We start from the raw sequence: 24380 nt of genomic DNA on the forward strand, positions 1-24380 counted from the left end.
TCCTGCTGGCCAGGATTTGAATATCCCACTAGTAATTGGAATGACGTTGTGGACTCTCCATGTCATAGGAAAGAAATCTAATTATACTTATTGTAGAATATGAAGCTAAAGTAAAGCATACAAAACAGAATTAAAGATAAGTGCTCTTAGTGACACCTAGAGACACTTATAGGGAATGACATTGCAATAGATCATTTCACTGTTACTCTATAACAGTTGTTCTCAATTTTTTTCAGCCCATGGCAGACCTGACAATGCAAAGGTCTGTCCTTAATGCTGAACTTTTGTATAATTAACCATAAATCTTTAGTGTTCCTGTGAATAGCAAGGACTCAAACCCTAGGTTAGTTTCATTGTGTGCCCAGGCTGCACCCATTGTTTAGTTTACAACTTTACTTTCACCAGTGGTTAGTTGCTCATGGCGTCCGCACTAACAACTGTGTGTGCCTATATGATTGAAATAAAAAGCCATGGATCCTTCTGGAGCAAAGTGTGAAACCCCAGTTCTAAAAGCTATCATTTGTATCCCATCTCCTAAAGCTGACCCGCTAGAATGAAGAAAATTACGTCAGGATCATAGCAGCTTCTTAAAATACAGGCGGGAGAGTAAATACAAGTTAGGTAATGTAAACTTATTACATACTAGGCTGGTGAAAAGTTTTTATGCAAATAAAATTGTATAAATAGGCAAAAGTGAGAGAAACACTGCCCTACAGCATAGCCTCTGCATCTCAGATAACGTATCTGCATTTTTGTCAGTTTCATAGATTATACATTGTCCCCTTGATCTGATATCCTTACAACTCCATTCTCACATCAAATTCTCTTACCCTTATTCAGTTGCATTTTCTAAGTTGCATAGCCCTTGGCTTGTCTGCAAATTGCATTCATTCTGTGTACTTATAACAGCTATATGTTTCCATCACTTACCTTCCCCTTTCTAAACAAAGCCTTGATATTTTCTGGCTGGTTCTCCAATACCATGTTACAAGACTTCAAGGCAGCCTCATAGTGGTCCAGTTTCAGTTGAGAAGCTGCCAGGTTATTTAGGCATTTTATCTTCACATCCAGTAATTCAGTTTCCTCCTCTGCAGTAAAGTCAACTAGAGAATGTAAACCAGATATTACAAGCTAATAACTAATACCTCTACCTTACAAGAGGTGATCACTAGTCTTTTAAGGAGTCTAAAGACACATAAAAAAAAAGTACGGTACCTCCAGATTATGTTTTAGATATTCTAAAATTCTGTGCCTGTAAAAAGTGATCTACGTTCTAAAAATGTATTGTTTATTACAGCTGTGCAGACATAGTGGGCCAGCTTTATCATTCTCCAGACAGGTTTACAGGTAGGGAACTTGTCCACCTGGTATTTCAACCAGTGGACAGCATTTGCTGTTCGTATTTATCATAGCATAAGCAGACACACTTGCAACTCTGCGTCCTCACTTTTGCACAACCATTCGCACAAGAGCTTCTCAATCAACCGTATCGGATCAGTCCAGGGTGATTTTAATGCGCCACCTATGAATGTGACATGAGCAAACCTGCATCAGAATGGCCATTCACATTTTCATAAATAACCATGGGGTTTATAACAAGCTTATTATTCAATACAGAAGAAAGCATCCCCTTTCTGGCTTGTTTCTCTGAAATTTCTAAATTGTACCCACAAATGTATAACCACTGTAAAAAAAACTAAACAAATATACTGTATGTGTTATTTGCAGGCTGCAAGAAAACCAGTTAATTGATGGCTAGAGAACCGCAGAAACTGAAGGGCGCACCTGGTACTTTAGACTAAAGTATTGCGCAAACTGGTGATTACACATACCAGCCAGTTAAATACATGTACTTCAGATTTTATAATAAGGCTCTTTTGTAAGCTTACCTTAAAGGGCCACTAAACCCAAAATCTTTCTTTCATGATTCAGATAGAGAATAGAAATTTAAACAACATTACAATTTACTTCCATTATTTATTTTGCTTCATTTTTTAAATATCCTTAGTTGAAGAAAAAGCAATGCACATGGTGAGCCAATCACACGAGGCTTCTATGTGCAGCAACCAATCAGCAGCTAGTGAGCATATCTAGATATGCTTTTCATCAAAGAATATCAAAAGAATAAAACAAATTAGATAATATAAGTAAATTAGAAAGATGTTTAAAATTGCATTCTCTTTCTAAATCATAAAAGAAAAAATGTGGATGGCATGTCCCTTTAACATTAACGTCTAATTTGCATGAAGAAAAATAAACAGTGATGTCACGTACTTTATTCTCATATGTACAATGTAGTAGTTCTTGGTCATATTTGTTAGGTGCTAATAGTGGATTTTAATTAATGTATTAATAGAATAAATATAATACATAAATAAAATATATGCCAGAAGCACCTTTTTTTAGTGTTCTGAATCCCTGAATCTGCCAATCCCACCAAAGAAAGGAGTATATTTGTATGCATAGAATTTATTTAGAAGATGGTTAAAGGGACTGTAAGTCAAAATAAAAGAGACAGTCAAGTCAAAATTAAACTTTCATGAAACAGATAGGGAATATAATTTTAAACAACTTTCCAACTTACTTTTATTATCACATCTGCTTTGTTCTATTGGTATTCTTTGTTGAAAGCTAAACCTAGGTAGGCTCATATGATGATTTCTAAGCCCTTGAAGGCCACCTCTTATCTTAGTGCATTTTGACAGTTTTTCACTGCTAGACAGTGCTAGCTCATGTGTGTTATATAGATAACAGTGTGCTAACTCCCGTGGAGATATTTATGGGTTAGCACTGATTGGCTAAAATGCAAGTCTGTCAAAAGAACAGAAATAAGGGGCAGTCTGCAGAGGCTCAGATACAAAGTAATCACAGAGGTAAAAAGTATATTTATACAACTGTCTTGATTATGCAAAACTGGGGAATGGGTAATAAATGGTTATCTATCTTTTGAAACAATAAAAATTTTGGCGTAGACTGTTCCCTTTAAACTTTCATTACTCCAATAATGCATGCAATTTTAAACACCTTCTGAATTTACTTCTATTATCTAATTTGCTTTGTAGTCTTTTTTATCCTTTGTTGAAAATTATACCTAGGTAAGTTCAGTAGCAGAAATGTACTACTGGGAGCTAGCTGCTATTTTGTAGCTACACATATATGACAGCCAGTGTGATCCGCTACGTCACAGTAGTGCACTGATATTCCCTTAACAAAGGATAACAAAAGAATTAAGCAAAAAAAATAGTTTTAAAATGTTATGCTCTATTTGAATCATGAAAGAAAATGTTGGGTTTCCTGTCCCTTTATCTATCAGAACTAATGGAACACTTCCTTGGGGTGTCTTGTGCCATTTGTAACCTATATTCTATCATTTACCTGTCTCGGCTCCCTACATCATTAATCTCCAACAACACTGACCAGGACCCGACTCCCAGTAAAGGGTAACGTTCTCTGCTTCTTTTTTTGTACCCTGCTAAGCAATAGAATCCTTGACAACAGCCATGAATAACGCTTTACAAATAACTATATAACCAAATACAGGGGACAGTATACTATAAAATTGGTTTCCCTTTAATCATCAATGTATTTCCAATTACTAGTTATACCAGCCACAGAGTTGTATGGGAAAGAGCATCTTTAGATTTATATTTTTGTACATGAAATAACTTTTTATTCTAATTTAAAAACACAACCCAATCAAATGGGCTGGGATTGCAGGATAAACATAACTCAATCTTATCTTTCTATATCTACGCAAACTCCTCCTAGTCTTAACTTTCCCTTCATACATAAAGATTACAAGTGGCACACTAAATATTTATTTTCACTTGCATGCTAATTGCACTTAAGTTAAAATGTTAGCACTTCCAAGTATGCACATGTATTACAAGCAGAAAGTAAAAATTTAGCATGAGAGTGAAAGATTCAGGCGTGCTAACTTCAGGACGTCTGATATCCCAACCATGATAAACAGCTTCTTCCCCATAGACTTCTATGGGGTGGCTGAAATAAAAAAATGGGACATTATACACATTTTTTCTTTGCATAAATGTTTTGTAGCTGATCTATTTATATAGCCCAAAACGTTATTTTTTTTTTTTTAAATGTAGTTTTGCTTATTTTTAAATAACATTGCTCTGATTTTCAGACTCCTAACTAAGCCTCAAAGTATTAGGAGAATACCAACGTATACCTACTCCAGAGCTTGCTCCTGTTTGTGTAAAGGGACTTTTCATATGCAAAAGAAAGGGGGGGTCTAATTTCCCACTTACAGTGGGCTTTCCAGCTGCCTTTTTCAACAGAGCTAAACTGAGAGTTTCTAAGGAAGTTTTTAAACTGTTTTATACTGGATTTTTATATCAGTATCTGTGCATCTTATTCTTTATAGTAGTGTCTATTAGATGCAGTTATATGAAAATGTTCTTCACATAGAAGAAAATGCTCTTTTTATTTTTTTGAAATATATATTAGGTTTTTGCAAAATATATATCTATACCTTCTTATCTACATGAATATATGCAGATATATGTATATATAATAAAAAACATAAAATGATGCTTACCTGATAATTTCATTTCTATCTGTGGGAGGAGAGTCCACGGCTTCATTCATTACTTGTGGGAATTAAAAACCTGGCCACCAGGAGGAGGCAAAGACACCACAGCCAAAGGCTTAAATACCTCCCCCACTCTCCTCATCCCCCAGTCATTCTGCCGAGGGAACAAGGAACAGGAGAAGAAACATTAGGGTATAAATGGTGCCAGAAGATATATTAAATTTAGGTCCGCCCACCGGAGAGCCGTGGACTCTCCTCCCCTCGATGGAAATTAAATGATCAGGTAAGCATAATTTATATTTTCCATCTAAAGGGGAGGAGAGTCCACAGCTTCATTCATTACTTGTGGGAACATATACCCAAGCTTTTAGAGGACACTGAATAAAACCGGGAGAGTAAAAGGCGGACCCCTAATCTGTGGGGCACCACAGCCTGTAGAACCTCTCTCCCAAAAACAGCTTCCGCAGAAGCAAAAACGTAAAATTTGTAAAACTTTGTAAAAGTATGCAAGGAGGCCCAGGTAGCAGCCTTGCAAATCTGCTCCTTAGAGAACTCATTTTTGAAGGCCCAAGATGAAGCAACCGCTCTAGCGGGAAGCAACCGCTCTAGCGGAACGAGCCGTAATCCTCTGAGGAGGCTTCTGACCCGCTGTCTCAAAGGCCAAGTGGATCAACCTTCTCAGCCAGAAAGACAAAGAAGTAGCAGAAGCCCTCTGACCCCTGTGCTTCCCTGAATATACAACAAATAGAGATGCAGATTGTCTGAAATCCTTAGTAGCCTGAAGATAGAATTTCAAGGCACGAACCACATCCAAATTATGAGCAACCTCTCCTTAGGAGAATAGGGATTTGGACACAAAGGGGGAACAACTATTTCCTGATTGATGTTATGGTTAGACACCACCTTGGGGAGGAACCCCAAGCCCATACGAAGAACAGCCTTATCCGCATGGAACACCAGATAAGGAGGCTCATACTGCAAGGCCGCCAGTTCAGATACTCTGCGCGCCGATGCAATAGCCAACAGAAAAAGAACCTTCCAAGAGAGAAGTTTTATGTCAAGAGAATGCACAGGCTCAAACGGAACCATCTGCAAAACCTTAAGTACCAAGTTTAAGCTCCAAGGGGGAGCAGACTGCCTAAAGACAGACCTGATTCGAGACAGAGCCTGAACAAAAGATTGGATGTCAGGGAGCTCAGTGAGTCTCCTATGCAACAGAACAGGTAAGGCCGAAAACTGTCCCTTTAGGGAACTAGCGGCAAGACCCTTCTCCAAACCCACTTGGAGAAAGGACAAAATCCTGGATACCCTCACCTTATGCCAAGGGTAGCCATGACTCTCACACCAAGAAAAGTAAGTCCTCCACACCTTATGATAGATGCGTCGAGTGACCGGCTTTCTTGCCTGAACTAGAATGTCAATCACATTCTCAGAAAAACCCCTTCTTGCCAAGACTAAGCGTTCAATCTCCACACAGTCAGCCTCAGAGAATCTAGATTTTGATGTTGAAAAGGACCCTGCTCCAGCAGATCCCTGCGACAGGGTAACCTCCACGGCAGAGAGGATGACATCCCCACCAGATCCGCGAACCACGTCCTCCTCGGCCACGAGGGAGCAATCAGAATGAATGACACTCTCGCCCGTCTTATATGAGCCACAACACGAGGAAGAAGTGGTAACGGAGGAAATATGTATACTAGACCGAACCAATGCGTCTATTAGCTCCGCCTGGGGGTCCCTCGACCTCTATCCATATCGGAAAAGCTTGCAATTCAGCATGGACTCTATGAGATCGATCTCCGGCATCCCCCATCTGAGACAGATCTCCGCAAACACTTCAGGGTGAAGAGACAATTCCCCTGGATGAAAAGTCTATCTGCTGAGAAAATCCGCTTCTCAGTTGTCCACACCCGGAATGTGGATCGCAGAGATCGAACAGTTGTGCCATACTGGCCCCCCAGACAGCTCCCCACCCCACCAGACTTGCGTCCGTGGTCACAATCTCCCAGGACGGTCTCAGGAAGGATGTCCCCATGGATAGATGATCCTGACGGATCCACCAGGAAAGGGAAATCCAAGTCCGTGCATCCATGTATACCTGCTGCGACAGATCGGAATGATCGCCATTCCACTGTCTTAACATGCACAATTGAAGAGGTCTGAGATGAAACCTGGCGAATGGAATGATGTCCATGCTGGAAACCATGAGCCCAGTCATTTCCATGCACTGAGCTAGATGGTCTCATCGTAGACTGAAGGGCAAGTAGACGCAATTTTTGTGCGTCGCTTGTCCGTGAGAAAGATCTTCAATGACACAGAGTCTATGATCATGCCCAAGAACTCCACCCTGGTACTGGAAACCAGAAAACTCTTCTCGAGATTGACCTTCCAACTATGAGATTTAAGTAACTGCAACAGGACCCTGGTGTGGGCCTCTGCCAGATGGAATGACGGTGCCTGAACCATGATGTCATCGAGGTAAGGTGCCACCGTGATTCCCTGGGATCTGGCTACTGCTAGAAGGGCCCCTAGGACCTTCGTAATAACTCTCTGGGCCGTCGCCAGACCGGAGGGGAGAGCCACGAACTGGAAATGCTGATCAAGAAAAGCAAATCTGAGGAACCTGAAATGGTCCCTGTGAATCGGAACATGAAGTTATGCATCCTTCAAGTCTATAGAGGTCATCAACTGCCCCTCTTGAACTAGGAGCAGAATGGACATGATCTTTCCATTTTGAACGATGGAACAGACAGAAATGTGTTTAAACGTTTGAGGTCCAGAATCGGGCGGAACGTGCCCTCCTTCTTTGGGACCACGAACAAATTGGAGTAATACCCTAGACCCCTTTCTGCATGGGGTACTGGTACGATAACCCCTACAGTGGTGAGATCCCGCACACACCCCAGACAGCCTCTCTTTTTTCCGGCGTGAAAACAGGCTTGACAGAAGTAATCTGCCCCTGGGGGGGAGAGGACTTGAACCCTATCCTGTAACACTGGGCAACTACCTCCAGAACCCAGGGGTCCTGAACATCCTGCAACCAGGCGTCTAAGAATAGAGACAATCTGCCCCCCATTTGGTCCGCAGACCAGTCAGGGGCCGCCCCTTCATGCGAACTTAGTCTCAGCGGGCTTCTTGTTCTGCTTAGGCTTGGGCAGGCTTCATGACACCCTTTGGTTGGTCCGCCTTCGTTGTGGGCTGAAAAGGGACGAAAATTAGAACTCTTAGGTTTCGCCTTCTTATCCTGGGGAAGGATGGCACCCTTGCTTCCTGTAACCGTGGATATGATAGAGTCCAGACCTGGACCAAACAGGATCTTGCCCTTAAAAGACAAAGACAGCAACCTCATCTTAGAGGCCCTGTGTGCTAGAACCGAAAAACCTGATACCTTAGCATTCAGGCGTAAATTTGCATATTAGCGTCACGTATGAAGGAGTTAGCCACCTTTAGGGCCTTAATCTTCTCCTGCACCTCCTCGAAAGAGGTTTCGCCCTCAATCATATCAAATAAGGCATCGCACCAATATGACGCAGCTCCAGCAACTGCGCCTACCGCCGCTGCCGGTTGAAAAGCAAACCCTGTGTGCTGAAACATCTTTCGCAACATGTTTTCTAGCTTCTTATCCAAAGGCTCCTTGAACTAAGAACTATCCTCTAAAGGAATCTCCGTGCGCTTAGCGAACATGGAGATGGCCCCATTCACCTTGGGAATGGTCCCCCACAACTCTAGCTGGGCCTCCGGAACAGGGAAAAGCTTTTTAAATTGAGAAGAAGGGGAAAAGGAAAAACCTAATCGTTCTTAATAATGTTCGCCATCTTCACAGGAACCGGGAATGTCTGGGGAACCACCCTGTGATTGTAAACCTTATCAAACTTAGGAATGGAGGGCTCCTCTGATAGTTTGGGTTCTGGAACCTCCAAGGTAGCCAGCACTTGTTTTAACAAAAAACACAAGTTCTCCATTTTAAACCGAAAACCGGGTTCCTCCGCTGTTGGAGGTTTAGATGACACAGACTCCGACCCCGAAAGGGTCTCTTCCGAAGCGTCGGATTGGGCCTCATCGTACCCCCCCTCTGGGGCTTTCGACAGATACAACTCCTGGGACGGGCCGCTATGAAAAGCTCTACGCTTGCGCTTAGCAGAACATGGCAAAGCATAGATCACCTTAGCAACTGCCGTTTCCAGCTGGTCCACAAAGTCCGGTGGCCAAGCAATTTCCCCCGAAGGGGTAACAGTCGGACCCTGGGGAGCTGCATGTGGTATAGGGGACGCCAATGGGGAACGCACCTCACGGGACAGAGACCCCTCAGAGGTGGACAGCTCAGTAGTGCTAGACATTCTCTTATGTTTGGAAGTCGTAGCCTTTTCAAGGCATGTGGAACACAGTTGCGCAGGCTGGTCTACCAAAACCTCACAATAAACACAGGTATAAGACTTAGATAAAGAGGGAGTACCCTCTAACGCGTCAGAATCCTCCATAGCTTTTAGAAAAAAAACTAGAACAGTTCCCTTTATAACCACCAATGGCCAGGGCACTCACCAGCTCCCCTGAACCAGACTCAGAAACCGCTCGTCTCCTCCGTCGCAGATCAGACCGGAAGTGAAGAAGCCCCACACGGTCACAAGGATGTCTACGCAGGACCGCCCCGCCAAGGAGAAAAACTAGCCAAAAAATACTGTGCGAAAACTCCCGGAAGAGAACCTGTCAGTTCCACAAGCCAGAGCCGCGACCATGCACATAATGCAGCAATCACACAATAAACTTATCATGTACATAGCCCCCTCTGCTCAATAATCCCCTCCTAGGAATCTTACCCCTAGATTCTATAAAGATAAAGGTGCCACACTGTGGCCCTGCTTGTGTGTTATTTTATAAAAATGAAATGATCTTACCAGAATCTACGCCGTGGAACAGGAACACGGCACCTTCAAGTTTTACAAGTAATAGCAGTGCTCTTGACATGGACTTGAGAGAAGAAAGCAATCTGGGAAACTTGTCAACGCTGATTGCTAAAGGAGCTGTTAATATGAGTCGGGATGGTGTCGCAAAGGGAAGCTCCCCCTGCATCTCCGGACTCTAACGTTCACCCAGGCCCTCAAGTCAAGAAGCTTAAAGGGTTACTTAACCTCCTGTCCCATAGCGAAGGGTAGAACCCCTCATAAGAGATCTCCGATAATCCGGCACCTCTCTGCCACCTCCTGTGATGAAAGGCAAAGAATGACTGGGGGATGAGGGGAGTGGGGGAGGTATTTAAGCATTTGGCTGGGGTGTCTTTGCCTCCTCCTGGTGGCCAGGTTCTTATTTCCCACAAGTAATGAATGAAGCCGTGGACTCTCCTCCCCTTTAGATGGAAAGCCCCCTTTCCGGGGTTATTAACCATGGATTCTATACAGATAAAAGGAGACGCACTGTGACCCTGTCTTCTTGCGTTATCATAAGTGTATAAATGAAACTATGCTACCAGAATCTATGCCGTGGAACAGGAACACAGCCTTTCAAGTGTGACAAGGTAGTAGCATCGCTCCTGACATGGACTTGAAAGCAAGCAGCAAAACTCGTCAACGCTGATTGCTTAAGGAGCTGTTAATCTGAGTCGGGATGGTTTCGCAGAAAGACTCTGCCTGCATCTCCGGACTCACTCTTTCACCCATGCTCTCACTGAGAGGCTGACAGGACTACTTAACACTCCAGTCCCATTCTGAAGAGTACTACCCTCCATAAGAGACTACTCCGAATCTTCTGAAACTTCTCTACCAACCTCCTGTGACGAAAGGCAAAGAATGACTGGGGGATGAGGGGAGTGGGGGAGGTATTTAAGTCTTTGGCTGGGGTGTCTTTACCTCCTCCTGGTAGCCAGGTTCTTAATTTCCACAAGTAATGAATGAAGCCGTGGACTCTCCTCCCACAGAAAGAAATGAAATTATCAGGTAAGCATCATTTTATGTTTTTTATTATATATACATATATCTGTATATATTCATGTAGATAAGAAGGTATAGATATATATTTTGCAAAAACCTAATATATATAGAAATATATATTTCAAAAAAATAAAAAGAGCATTTTCTTCTATGTGAAGAACATTTTCATATAACTGCATCTAATAGACACTACTATAAAGAATAAGATGCACAGATACTGATATAAAAATCCAGTATAAAACAGTTTAAAAACTTCCTTAGAAACTCTCAGTTTAGCTCTGTTAAAAAGGCAGCTGGAAAGCCCACTGTAAGTGGGAAATAAGACACTCCCCCTCCTCCTTCTTTTGCATATGAAAAGTCCCTTTACACAAACAGGAGCAAGCTCTGGAGTAGGTATACATTGGTATTCTCCTAATACTTTGGGGCTTAATTAGGAGTCTGAAAATCAGAGCAATGTTATTTAAAAATAAGCAAAACTACATTTAAAAAAAAAAAATAACGTTTTGGGCTATATAAATAGATCAGCTACAAAACATTTATGCAAAGAAAAAATGTGTATAATGTCCCATTTTTTTATTTCAGCCACCCCATAGAAGTCTATGGGGAAGAAGCTGTTTATCATGGTTGGGATATCAGACGTCCTGAAGTTAGCACGCCTGAATCTTTCACTCTCATGCTAAATTTTTACTTTCTGCTTGTAATACATGCGCATACTTGGAAGTGCTAACATTTTAACTTAAGTGCAATTAGCATGCAAGTGAAAATAAATATTTAGTGTGCCACTTGTAATCTTTATGTATGAAGGGAAAGTTAAGACTAGGAGGAGTTTGCGTAGATATAGAAAGATAAGATTGAGTTATGTTTATCCTGCAATCCCAGCCCATTTGATTGGGTTGTGTTTTTAAATTAGAATAAAAAGTTATTTCATGTACAAAAATATAAATCTAAAGATGCTATTTCCAATACAACTCTGTGGCTGAAAAGAAAAAAGCGGATCCATCCGATACTTTCCAAAACACAGTGACTTTATTGTAGCAGTTTTCTTTCACAGATAACCGTTGTAATAACTTCAGAGACACACACTTAAAACCATGGGAGCTGATATGATATGAGGTCCGGTTTCAGTCTTACATGATGGTCTATGATTAAGGCGGTCAGGATCCGCCGAAACATGTAAGACTGAAACCGGACCTCATATCATATCAGCTCCCATGGTTTTAAGTGTGTGTCTCTGAAGTTATTACAACGGTTATCTATGAAAGAAAACTGCTACAATAAAGTCACTGTGTTTTGGAAAGTATCGGATGGATCCGCTTTTTTCTTTTCTACTTCAAGTTAATTGCAAACAGGAAGGAGTTTGCTTTTAGATCACACCCCTAATTGGAAGGCAGCGCTAGAGTGCAGCTGTGACTGGGCGAGCTGTGAAAGCAAGGACGCAACAGGAACCGCGTTTGTGGAGGTTGCAAGCGGACACTCTACACCAGGTAAGACCTCTTCCTTCTGCTGTGAAAGGAGTCAGATCCGGGAGGACAGACCGAGTGAGGCTACCGCATGAAGAGCCGGGTGAGTGAGAGTGTATTAATCCGCATGTAGCAATCTGTACCTGTAGTCTGCTCTAAGCTCGCTATAAAGGGAAATAACACACTGCACCAAATGTTCTAACGACTAAGGGACTAAAGACATTGCACAGGGCAAACTTGGTTTTGCCATCTTTCATTAACTCTGTGGCTGGTATAACTAGTAATTGGAAATACATTGATGATTAAAGGGAAACCAATTTTATAGTATACTGTCCCCTGTATTTGGTTATATAGTTATTTGTAAAGCGTTATTCATGGCTGTTGTCAAGGATTCTATTTCTTAGCAGGGTACAAAAAAAGAAGCAGAGAACTTTACCCTACATGTTTAAAGGTATTTGACTGGGAAAGGCTCAACAGTTTATACATATACTTGTCTATATATGTGTATACTGTACATGTGTGTGTATATATCAATATATATATATATATATATATATATATATATGTGTGTGTGTGTGTTTATACGTATGTATATGTGCACATACACATATAAACAAATAAATACACAAACATATATATATATATATATATATATATATATATATATATATATATATATATATATAAAACAATGGAGCCTTTTCCAGTCATATACCATATCCATTTTAAATGTTAAATGTTTTATTAATATATATTTTTATAAAAATGTGTATATATGAGTGTAATTGTTATTATTTTTTTGAGGGTTTTTTTTTTTTTTTTTTTTTTTTAAAACCCTTATAGTTTACTTTAACTCTCAAGTTGCCCTAAAATATTCTACTGCAGTTTCAGCTCTCGCTCAAGTGCAATCTATAACTTTCAAATATAGGTTGTGCTACAGTGATGTTAGCCACTCTAATCCTTCTCTGATTCAATGGGATTTACCATTGAATCATGCTATAGGACACAAAGTTAGACAAACCTTTGGAACTAGAATTAACAATTTTCAGAGCTATGTCATAGGAGTTTATAGCAAAGACATAATCCGCTTGCTGGTAATAGAAGTTTCCTCTTTCTCGTTTTCTATTGGCCAAATCCAGCTTCTCTTGTCCAGTCAAGAGTTCCAGGTCTGGACTATCTTTGGCATCAAGGAGTGACACTTCCAGGGTCAGGTTGGCATTAGGTGGAATATCTGGACTCCTGTGTTTAAAAAAATAAAATAAAAAAAAAAGATACTTTAAAAGGTTCGGAAGAAAGGCTTCGTTCCACAGTAAAAAATAAAATAAAATAAAAAATAAACTAATGTGTTGAAGGTAAGAAATACTGTTTGGCAGACATGGTGAAATGTCACCTGAAAACTTAAATTATGCTTACCTGATGATTTTCTTTTCTTCTGACAGGAAGAGTCCACAGCTGCATTCATTAATTTTGGGAACTCAGAACCTGGCCACCAGGAGGAGGCAAAGACACCCCAGTCAAAGGATTAAATACCTCCCCCCACTTCCCTCATCCTCCAGTCATTCTGCCGAGGAACAAGGAACAGTAGGAGAAATATCAGGGTGAAAAAGGTGCCAGAAGAATATAAACTCAAAAACGGCCACCCCATAGGTAAAATGCGGGCGGGAGCTTCCCGCCAGAAGAAAAGAAAATTATCAGGTAAGCATAATTTAAGTTTTTCTTCTTAAAAGTCCACAGCTGCATTCATTACTTTTGGGAAAACAATACCCAAGCTATAGAGAACACTGAATGCAAACAAAGGGCTGGTACAGAAGGCGGCCCCTGAAATTACCCAACACCCAAAAAAACACAACGAACACTTAGAAACACGGGGTTAAAAACCTGAATGACCAAGTAACTGCCCATCTGTTAAACAACCTAGAAGGCCGTGTTAGAGCCCACTCGGATCCCAAGATCCATTGAGCACAAAAAACCAAGAGGAGCCAAATCCCACTGGCTTTCCGATCACACGGAACTAACTCCTGACCTGAAGGAAGAGAATCTTCAGCTACCCCCGAGGGGGGAAAAAAACGAGGACCATAAGATATCTAAATTACCACCAACTAAGGTAAGAAAACCTCAAAACGACTAAAGCGAACCCAAGGATGCTAAAGACAACCGCCCAGGGAAAATAACTCCCTAGAAGGACAAAGGACAAGGACCAGAAATCAACTCCACACCTATAAAAAGGCGATCACGAGAAGAACCAAGGTGTATCATCAGATCCCTGACACAACACCATATGACTTATGGTGCTCCAAGGAAGCCGTAAGCTCCCCACTGTACCCTAGTCTCACGGACACAACCGCCAAACTAGTCAACATAGGTAGCTTATAAAACCAAAGAAATTCGGAGCCTGCAGACAAGGATTAGAAAAAACAACAACTATATCTTATCAGAGAAAAGGCTATCTATTGAAAACACACAGCCACCTCTGACCAAGACTCGCGAGCTCCAGCCTCAAGGCAGCAAAGCTGACCCTAAGTCAACGTGGGAGACCATCCCACAGAGAAGGTCGAAAAATATCGATAACGACTCTCGTCCAGGAAAAAATCCAGACCTTAGAAGAACATCCAACACCAGCAGCTATGAAACCAGTGGAGAGATGAAACACTGTGAACCCCCCACCGAAGGAAGAAACCAGGATTTATAGCTGCCACAGCTGGCTTCAGACTCCAAGCCTTCAACTACTAGGCAAGGTAGGTATCCCCTAGGCCAATCGCAGCAACTAGGAGTACACGGTCAAGACTCAACAGAGCAGCCAGATCCCCGACCCCCACTCCGAGGTAACGGACCCAGTCCAAAAGGATTGTCGACGTCCGAATACAAAGAATACAACATTCTCTGAACTACACCTCAGAGGAAAAAGGAGGGGCCAAAAAGGAACAAGCCCATGGAAGAACACCTCCCATTATTTAATCTTGCCTGCTACCACAAGCCAAGGCAGAAACTACGTGCTCGGGTTCCAGAACCCCTACACAGCTCCCTTCCAAAGAAGGACCACTCTCAACCAAGGGAGATAGGACATTGAACTACAGCGTCCCAGTACCAGAATCCAGTCCCAAGCCCCCTTGCACGCAAGGAAGGGCAGAACCCCTCATAAACGAGGAGAGAAGGACCTTTTGGGGCTTCATGGATACTGTATTCTAAAAACCTTCCCGAAGGAGGGCAAACACAAAGGAACTGCTTCCCCAGCCATAGGCATGGAGAAGAGATGAGAGAAACGGTAAAAAAACAATTGATAAAAGACCAATTCAAGCTTCCGACAGCTCAGTTGAAACAAACAACCACAAGCCCACATCAAGGAGCAATAGCTACCCCTGACAACAACTGTAAGATCCCGCCTGAGAGGCAGCAAAACTAACTCTTTGGCAGTTATCAAATCTCCCCTGAAGGGACATGAAGATGGTCCAAAACCGAAAGTTTTAAAACCAAACCGCCCAAGACCGATCCAGATACGGACTTCGAATCTCATACAAGAGACATGACCATAAGCCAGATCCCCAGAAACCGAGACCGGTCGATGCTCTAACCCCCTAAGGAACCATGAAGTCACCTCACACGGAGGAGTGCACCCTAGGAAGTGCATCCCACATTCCAATGACCCTGGACATTGGACGCTTGAAATAGATTCAGACCAAAGAGCCTAGAGAGAGATCTTAACAGGCCTAAGAAGAGGGCAACCAGCACCCGGAGGTGTGTCTGATTCCAGGACCCTCGGCATGCAAACTCAGAGAGCTAGATCTCCTAGAGAGTCAGAGGGGTAACACCCCCTTCTAAGACCACAGGTTTACAAAAGACAGGCTCCAAACAAGCCCTTAGGAGGAGAAGACGATAATGTCTTCAAAGACCCTTACAGGATCAGTCTCCTGGAAAATCCTGTACCACACAGGAAAAATGGTGGGAGCCTCACAACTCCTGGCAGACAAGTCGACCAGGGGAAAATGCTGGGGACAAAGCAAAAAGGGACTAAACATAACCCCTGTGCTCCCAATAGGAGAGCGTACAACATATTAAAAAAGGAAGTAATAAGGACTTTCAGACACAGATGACCCAACCATCCAAGAAGGGAAAAAGTAGCCCCAGTAGCCTACGAGAGGTACTTGCAACTAGGCCACAAAAAACAGACATCCAGAAGATACCAAGAGTGAAAATGAAAATCGCCTTCCATCTAGTACCCATGACGCCTAGAGGTCAGCCAAACCTCCAAACCCATAGGAATGGATAAACTTCGCTTCCAAGGCCAAAGGACCTCTCACGATGAGCCTCAGCAGGCTCCGAGTCCGGAACCCCCTTTAACAGTAGGAACGGGAGGCGGACCGATGCAGTCCCTCAGATTTCTGGAAATGGAGGCAACAAGAAAAAATTAACACTTATCAAAGTGAACAACCCAGCCCCCTACAGGGTAACCAGCACACCGGCACCATGTGGGTGACATGAACCATAAAGAACAGTTGCTAGCGCCCGACCAGGACCTGCCTAAGACGAGAACACATTTCAAAAACTGTCCAAGGTCCAAGAAAAATCAAAGCCCCCGAAGGGATCGATAACAAACTATAAACATAACTATGTCATTATATAGTACTGCGCAACTTCCGAGTAAGTGCCCACACGACCACAAAATCGCAAGTATCAAATCCAGAGAAAAAAAGTTGCCAAAACGGAAAAATATACAGACATGAGCTTTGTAAAACAAATTAAACACATCCTATCCGGATAAAATAAATGAAGGCAGCACCCATGGATAAACTCCCAAGGAGAACGGGCACACTAACAGGACCAGCCAATCAGGGGCCCCATTCTCCTAAGCTCAGAACTGGAACGGATACTTAAAGCAAAGAAAAACTGAGACAACAAGGAGATTGGCTTCATCCCCATACATCTAACCCAGTTTGCCATCCGGCACAGAAGATCGAGGATCCCTCGGCCCAGTAGGACTGGGATCCTCCAGCACCGCCAAAACATGCCTTAGTAGTACACGAAGACTTGCCAGTCTATAACGGAACGCAAAATGTTCCGCCGCCGGATTGATAGACGACCCCGGCCCGAGGGAGGGGCCCCTGAAGCCTCAGAGGCCATTGCTTCCCCAGAAGATCGAACAGACTCAGGCAATCTCATGCTCGACGGACCCTGGTTAACAGAACACGGACAGTATCTTAAATATACTTCTCTTGGGAGATATAAATGTGCTAGTGCCATAGATATGGCCATGCGGAACCATGCCGTAACCTCTGGAAGAAACAAGCCGCCTTCCAGAGAAGTAGTAACGGCCATAGGGACACCTGCTTGCATAGCAAAAGAAGGTTCTGGGGCGCGAGCCTCACTGGACATGGAATCCTTAGGGGCGGATGGCTCAACGCACTCTACGCTCCCTGAATTGGGGGAAGAGAGTACTCGAGCACGGCAATCGGAACAAAACTGATGGGCATGTATAACCCGGGCCATTTCATATTCCTCACAAGACGTATACTCCGAGTCGGAGATGTCAGTTTTTAAAAAAAATCAGAATCCTCCATAACTTGGATTGCAAATATGGGCAAAAACTGAATGGCTCGTTACACCCCCAATAGCTGGGGCATTCACCACCTCCTGTGAACCAGACAACTAACAAACAGACAATCTCCGTCGTTACTCAGTCAGAGTACAGAAATGGAATAACAACGTGATCACACCCGGTCAAGCGGTGCACCATGTAATTCAGCAAAAAAGGCGCACCAAATCCAAAAGTACCGCAGTCTGATGATAAGGCCATTATGTTCCGAAAAGCCATGAGCCCAAGCATCACTACACATTAGCAGACAGAATCATATAACAAACATGATTAAAGTCCCCCCCGTTCAATAACTTCCCACAGGAGATATTAACCCTTGATTCCATAAGATAAAGGAGTCCCACTGGTACCCTGACTTCTTTAGTTAACATTACATTCACATATCGAAATAAAATGAAACTATCTTACCGGAATCTACGCCACGTGGAACAGGGACACGGCCCTTCAAGTGTAACAGATAGTAGCATCGCTTCTGAAAGGCAGGCAGCAACACTCGTCAACGCTGATTGCCAAGGAGCTGTTAATATGAATCATGATGGTTTCGCAGAGACAACACTCCCTGCATCTCCGGACTCTAACTTTCATCCATGCTCTCACTGAGAGGCTGACAGGATTACTTAAAACTCCAGTCCCATTTCAAAGAGTACTACCCTCCATAAGAGACTAACTTCAATCTTCTGACACTTCTCTGCCAAACTCCTGTGACGAAAGGCAAAGAATGATTGGGGGGGATGAGGGAAGTGGGGGAGGTATTTATGCCTTTGGCTGGGTTGTCTTTGCCTCCTCCTGGTGGCCAGGTTCTGAATTCCCAAAAGTAATGAATGCAGCTGTGGACTCTTCCCGTTAAAGAAGAAAATAAATATTTTGCCACCATTAAAGGAATAGTCTAGTCAAAATTAAACTTTTATAATTCAGATAGAGCAGGCAATTTGAAGCAACTTTCTAATTTACTACTATTATCATTTTTTCTTCGTTCTCATGCTATCTTTATTTTAAACAAAGCAGGAATGTAAGCTTAGGAGCCAGCCCATTTTTGGTCCAGCACCTGGGTAGTGCTTGCTGATTGATGTCTAAATGTAGCCACCAATCAGCAAGCACTACCCAGGGTGCTGAACCAAAAATGGGCTGGCTCCTAAACTTACATTCCGGCTTTTCAAATAAAGATACCAAGAGAATGAAGAGCGATTGATAATAGGAGTAAATTAAAAAGTTGCTTAAAATTGCCTGCTCTATCTGAATCATGAAAGTTAAACTTTGAACACTGGTTATCACTTGAAGGGATAGCAAAGTCAAAAATGAAATGTGCTTAGGTGCATTTCAATTTGAAATAGAAGCTGTTTTGCAGTATATTTATATTAGTAGAAATGCTTCTAATTAAAGTTCTTACTGTTTTTCTGCAGCATACGCACATATCCTGGGCACCAGTATTCAAACATCTCACCTTCTCAGAGAGTCAGCAGTTATATGTATGACACAAATTACATGTTCAGAAGCTATACACACCACTGTCAGCTCTCTGAGAAGGTGTAGTGTCTGGTGCACAGGCTCTCACAGGATATGTGCGTATGCCTCTGAAAAACAGTGATAACTTTTATTAGAAGCAGTTTTGCCAATTGAAGAATATTGCAAAAAGGCTTCTATTTCAAATTGAAATGCACCCGTGCAACATTTCCATTTGACCTTTCTATTCCTTTAATGGGACATTGTACCCCCAAAAAATATTTGATAATACAAAAAACATAATTTATGTAAGAACTTACCTGATAAATTCATTTCTTTCATATTAGCAAGAGTCCATGAGCTAGTGACGTATGGGATATACATTCCTACCAGGAGGGGCAAAGTTTCCCAAACCTCAAAATGCCTATAAATACACCCCTCACCACACCCACAATTCAGTTTAACGAATAGCCAAGAAGTGGGGTGATAAAAAAGTGCGAAAGCATATAAAATAAGGAATTGGAATAATTGTGCTTTATACAAAATCATAACCACCACAAAAAAGGGCGGGCCTCATGGACTCTTGCTAATATGAAAGAAATGAATTTATCAGGTAAGTTCTTACATAAATTATGTTTTCTTTCATGTAATTAGCAAGAGTCCATGAGCTAGTGACGTATGGGATAATGACTACCCAAGATGTGGATCTTTCCACACAAGAGTCACTAGAGAGGGAGGGATAAAATAAAGACAGCCAATTCCTGCTGAAAATAATCCACACCCAAAATAAAGTTTAACGAAAAACATAAGCAGAAGATTCAAACTGAAACCGCTGCCTGAAGTACTTTTCTACCAAAAACTGCTTCAGAAGAAGAAAATACATCAAAATGGTAGAATTTAGTAAAAGTATGCAAAGAGGACCAAGTTGCTGCTTTGCAGATCTGGTCAACCGAAGCTTCATTCCTAAACGCCCAGGAAGTAGAAACTGACCTAGTAGAATGAGCTGTAATTCTCTGAGGCGGAGTTTTACCCGACTCAACATAGGCAAGATGAATTAAAGATTTCAACCAAGATGCCAAAGAAATGGCAGAAGCTTTCTGGCCTTTTCTAGAACCGGAAAAGATAACAAATAGACTAGAAGTCTTACGGAAAGATTTCGTAGCTTCAACATAATATTTCAAAGCTCTAACAACATCCAAAGAATGCAACGATTTCTCCTTAGAATTCTTAGGATTAGGACATAATGAAGGAACCACAATTTCTCTACTAATGTTGTTGGAATTCACAACTTTAGGTAAAAATTCAAAAGAAGTTCGCAACACCGCCTTATCCTGATGAAAAATCAGAAAAGGAGACTCACAAGAAAGAGCAGATAATTCAGAAACTCTTCTGGCAGAAGAGATGGCCAAAAGGAACAAAACTTTCCAAGAAAGTAATTTAATGTCCAATGAATGCATAGGTTCAAACGGAGGAGCTTGAAGAGCTCCCAGAACCAAATTCAAACTCCAAGGAGGAGAAATTGACTTAATGACAGGTTTTATACGAACCAAAGCTTGTACAAAACAATGAATATCAGGAAGAATAGCAATCTTTCTGTGAAAAAGAACAGAAAGAGCAGAGATTTGTCCTTTCAAAGAACTTGCGGACAAACCCTTATCTAAACCATCCTGAAGGAACTGTAAAATTCTCGGTATTCTAAAAGAATGCCAGGAAAAATGATGAGAAAGACACCAAGAAATATAAGTCTTCCAGACTCTATAATATATCTCTCGAGATACAGATTTACGAGCCTGTAACATAGTATTAATCACAGAGTCAGAGAAACCTCTTTGACCAAGAATCAAACGTTCAATCTCCATACCTTTAAATTTAAGGATTTCAGATCCTGATGGAAAAAAGGACCTTGTGACAGAAGGTCTGGTCTTAACGGAAGAGTCCACGGTTGGCAAGAGGCCATCCGGACAAGATCCGCATACCAAAACCTGTGAGGCCATGCCGGAGCTACCAGCAGAACAAACGAGCATTCCTTCAGAATCTTGGAGATTACTCTTGGAAGAAGAACTAGAGGCGGAAAGATATAGGCAGGATGATACTTCCAAGGAAGTGATAATGCATCCACTGCCTCCGCCTGAGGATCCCGGGATCTGGACAGATACCTGGGAAGTTTCTTGTTTAGATGGGACGCCATCAGATCTATTTCTGGAAGTTCCCACATTTGAACAATCTGAAGAAATACCTCTGGGTGAAGAGACCATTCGCCCGGATGCAACGTTTGGCGACTGAGATAATCCGCTTCCCAATTGTCTACACCTGGGATATGAACCGCAGAGATTAGACAGGAGCTGGATTCCGCCCAAACCAAAATTCGAGATACTTCTTTCATAGCCAGAGGACTGTGAGTCCCTCCTTGATGATTGATGTATGCCACAGTTGTGACATTGTCTGTCTGAAAACAAATTAACGATTCTCTCTTCAGAAGAGGCCAAAACTGAAGAGCTCTGAAAATTGCACGGAGTTCCAAAATATTGATCGGTAATCTCACCTCCTGAGATTCCCAAACTCCTTGTGCCGTCAGAGATCCCCACACAGCTCCCCAACCTGTGAGACTTGCATCTGTTGAAATTACAGTCCAGGTCGGAAGCACAAAAGAAGCCCCCTGAATTAAACGATGGTGATCTGTCCACCATGTTAGAGAGTGTCGAACAATCGGTTTTAAAGATATTAATTGAGATATCTTCGTGTAATCCTTGCACCATTGCTTCAGCATACAGAGCTGAAGAGGTCGCATGTGAAAACGAGCAAAGGGGATCGCGTCCGATGCAGCAGTCATAAGACCTAGAATTTCCATGCATAAGGCTACCGAAGGGAATGATTGTGACTGAAGGTTTCGACAAGCTGTAATCAACTTTAGACGTCTCTTGTCTGTTAAAGACAGAGTCATGGACACTGAATCCATCTGGAAACCCAGAAAGATTACCCTTGTCTGAGGAATCAAAGAACTTTTTGGTAAATTGATCCTCCAACCATGATCTTGAAGAAACAACACAAGTCGATTCGTATGAGATTCTGCTAAATGTAAAGACTGAGCAAGTACCAAGATATCGTCCAAATAAGGAAATACCACAATACCCTGTTCTCTGATTACAGACAGCAGGGCACCAAGAACCTTTGTAAAAATTCTTGGAGCTGTAGCTAGGCCAAACGGCAGAGCCACAAACTGGTAATGCTTGTCCAGAAACGAGAATCTCAGGAACTGATAATGATCTGGATGAATCGGAATATGCAGATATGCATCCTGTAAATCTATTGTGGACATATAATTCCCTTGCTGAACAAAAGGTAAGATAGTCCTTACAGTTACCATCTTGAACGTTGGTATCCTTACATAACGATTCAATATTTTTAGATCCAGAACTGGTCTGAAAGAATTCTCCTTCTTTGGTACAATGAAGAGATTTGAATAAAACCCCATCCCCTGTTCTGGAACTGGAACTGGCATAATTACTCCAGTCAACTCTAGATCTGAAACACATTTCAGAAATGCTTGAGCTTTTACTGGATTTACTGGGACACGGGAAAGAAAAAATCTCTTTGCAGGAGGTCTCAACTTGAAACCAATTCTGTACCCTTCTGAAACAATGCTCTGAATCCAAAGATTGTGAACAGAATTGATCCAAATTTCCTTGAAAAAACGTAACCTGCCCCCTACCAGCTGAGCTGGAATGAGGGCCGCACCTTCATGTGGACTTAGAAGCAGGCTTTGCCTTTCTAGCTGGCTTGGATTTATTCCAGACTGGAGATGGTCTCCAAACTGAAACTGCTCCTGAGGATGAAGGATCAGGCTTTTGTTCTTTGTTGAAACGAAAGGAACGAAAACGATTATTAGCCCTGTTTTTACCTTTAGATTTTTTATCCTGTGGTAAAAAAGTTCCTTTCCCACCAGTAACAGTTGAAATAATGGAATCCAACTGAGAACCAAATAATTTGTTACCCTGGAAAGAAATGGAAAGTAAAGTTGATTTAGAAGCCATATCAGCATTCCAAGTTTTAAGCCATAAAGCTCTTCTAGCTAAAATAGCTAGAGACATAAACCTGACATCAACTCTGATAATATCAAAAATGGCATCACAGATAAAATTATTAGCATGTTGAAGAAGAATAATAATATCATGAGAATCACGATGTGTTACTTGTTGCGCTAAAGTTTCCAACCAAAAAGTTGAAGCTGCAGCAACATCAGCCAAAGATATAGCAGGTCTAAGAAGATTACCTGAACACAGATAAGCTTTTCTTAGAAAGGACTCAATTTTCCTATCTAGAGGATCCTTAAACGAAGTACCATCTGACGTAGGAATAGTAGTACGTTTAGCAAGGGTAGAAATAGCCCCATCAACTTTAGGGATCTTGTCCCAAAATTCTAATCTGTCAGACGGCACAGGATATAATTGCTTAAAACGTTTAGAAGGAGTAAATGAATTACCCAAATTATCCCATTCTTTGGAAATTACTGCAGAAATAGCATTAGGAACAGGAAAAACTTCTGGAATAACCACAGGAGCTTTAAATACCTTATCTAAACGTTTAGAATTAGTATCAAGAGGACCAGAATCCTCTATTTCTAAAGCAATTAGTACTTCTTTAAGTAAAGAACGAATAAATTCCATTTTAAATAAATATGAAGATTTATCAGCATCAACCTCTGAGACAGAATCCTCTGAACCAGAGGAATCATCAGAATCAGAATGATGATGTTCAGTTAAAAATTCATCTGTAGGGAGAGAAGTTTTAAAAGATTTTTTACGTTTACTAGAAGGAGAAATAACAGACATAGCCTTCTTTATGGATTCAGAAACAAAATCTCTTATATTATCAGGAACATTCTGCACCTTAGATGTTGAAGGAACTGCAACAGGCAATGGTACTTTACTAAAGGAAATATTATCTGCTTTAACAAGTTTGTCATGACAATCAATACAAACAACAGCTGGAGGAATAGCTACCAAAAGTTTACAGCAGATACACTTAGCTTTGGTAGATTCAGCACTTGACAGCGATTTTCCTGTAGTATCTTCTGACTCAGATGCAACGTGAGACATCTTGCAATATGTAAGAGAAAAAACAACATATATATAAAGCAAAATTGATCAAATTCCTTAAATGACAGTTTCAGGAATGGGAAAAAATGCCAAAGAACAAGCTTCTAGCAACCAGAAGCAATAAAAAATGAGACTTAAATAATGTGGAGACAAAAGTGACGCCCATATTTTTTCGCGCCAAATAAGACGCCCACATTATTTGGCGCCTAAATCCGGAACGCCGACATTTTTGGCGCAAAATAACGTCAAAAAATGACGCAACTTCCGGCGACACGTATGACGCCGGAAACGGAAATAGAATTTTTGCGCCAAAAAAGTCCG

At 41.7% G+C, this 24380-nt stretch overlaps 1 protein-coding gene across 2 annotated transcripts in view; it reads right to left on the bottom strand.

Annotated features, from left to right (window-relative positions):
- Positions 1-24380, bottom strand: part of FKBP8 (FKBP prolyl isomerase 8) — a 232221-nt gene that overhangs the window by 82819 nt on the left and 125022 nt on the right. For both annotated transcript variants that reach the window (XM_053702962.1, XM_053702961.1), the window contains 2 exons: positions 12958-13175; positions 931-1103 (listed from right to left, as the gene is read on the bottom strand). In XM_053702962.1, the coding sequence (XP_053558937.1) occupies positions 931-1103; positions 12958-13175 (391 nt within the window). The remainder of the gene's footprint in view (positions 1-930; positions 1104-12957; positions 13176-24380) is intronic.

Source organism: Bombina bombina, chromosome 2 (genome assembly GCF_027579735.1).
Source record: "Bombina bombina isolate aBomBom1 chromosome 2, aBomBom1.pri, whole genome shotgun sequence".
NCBI classification, from domain to species: Eukaryota; Metazoa; Chordata; class Amphibia; order Anura; family Bombinatoridae; genus Bombina; species Bombina bombina.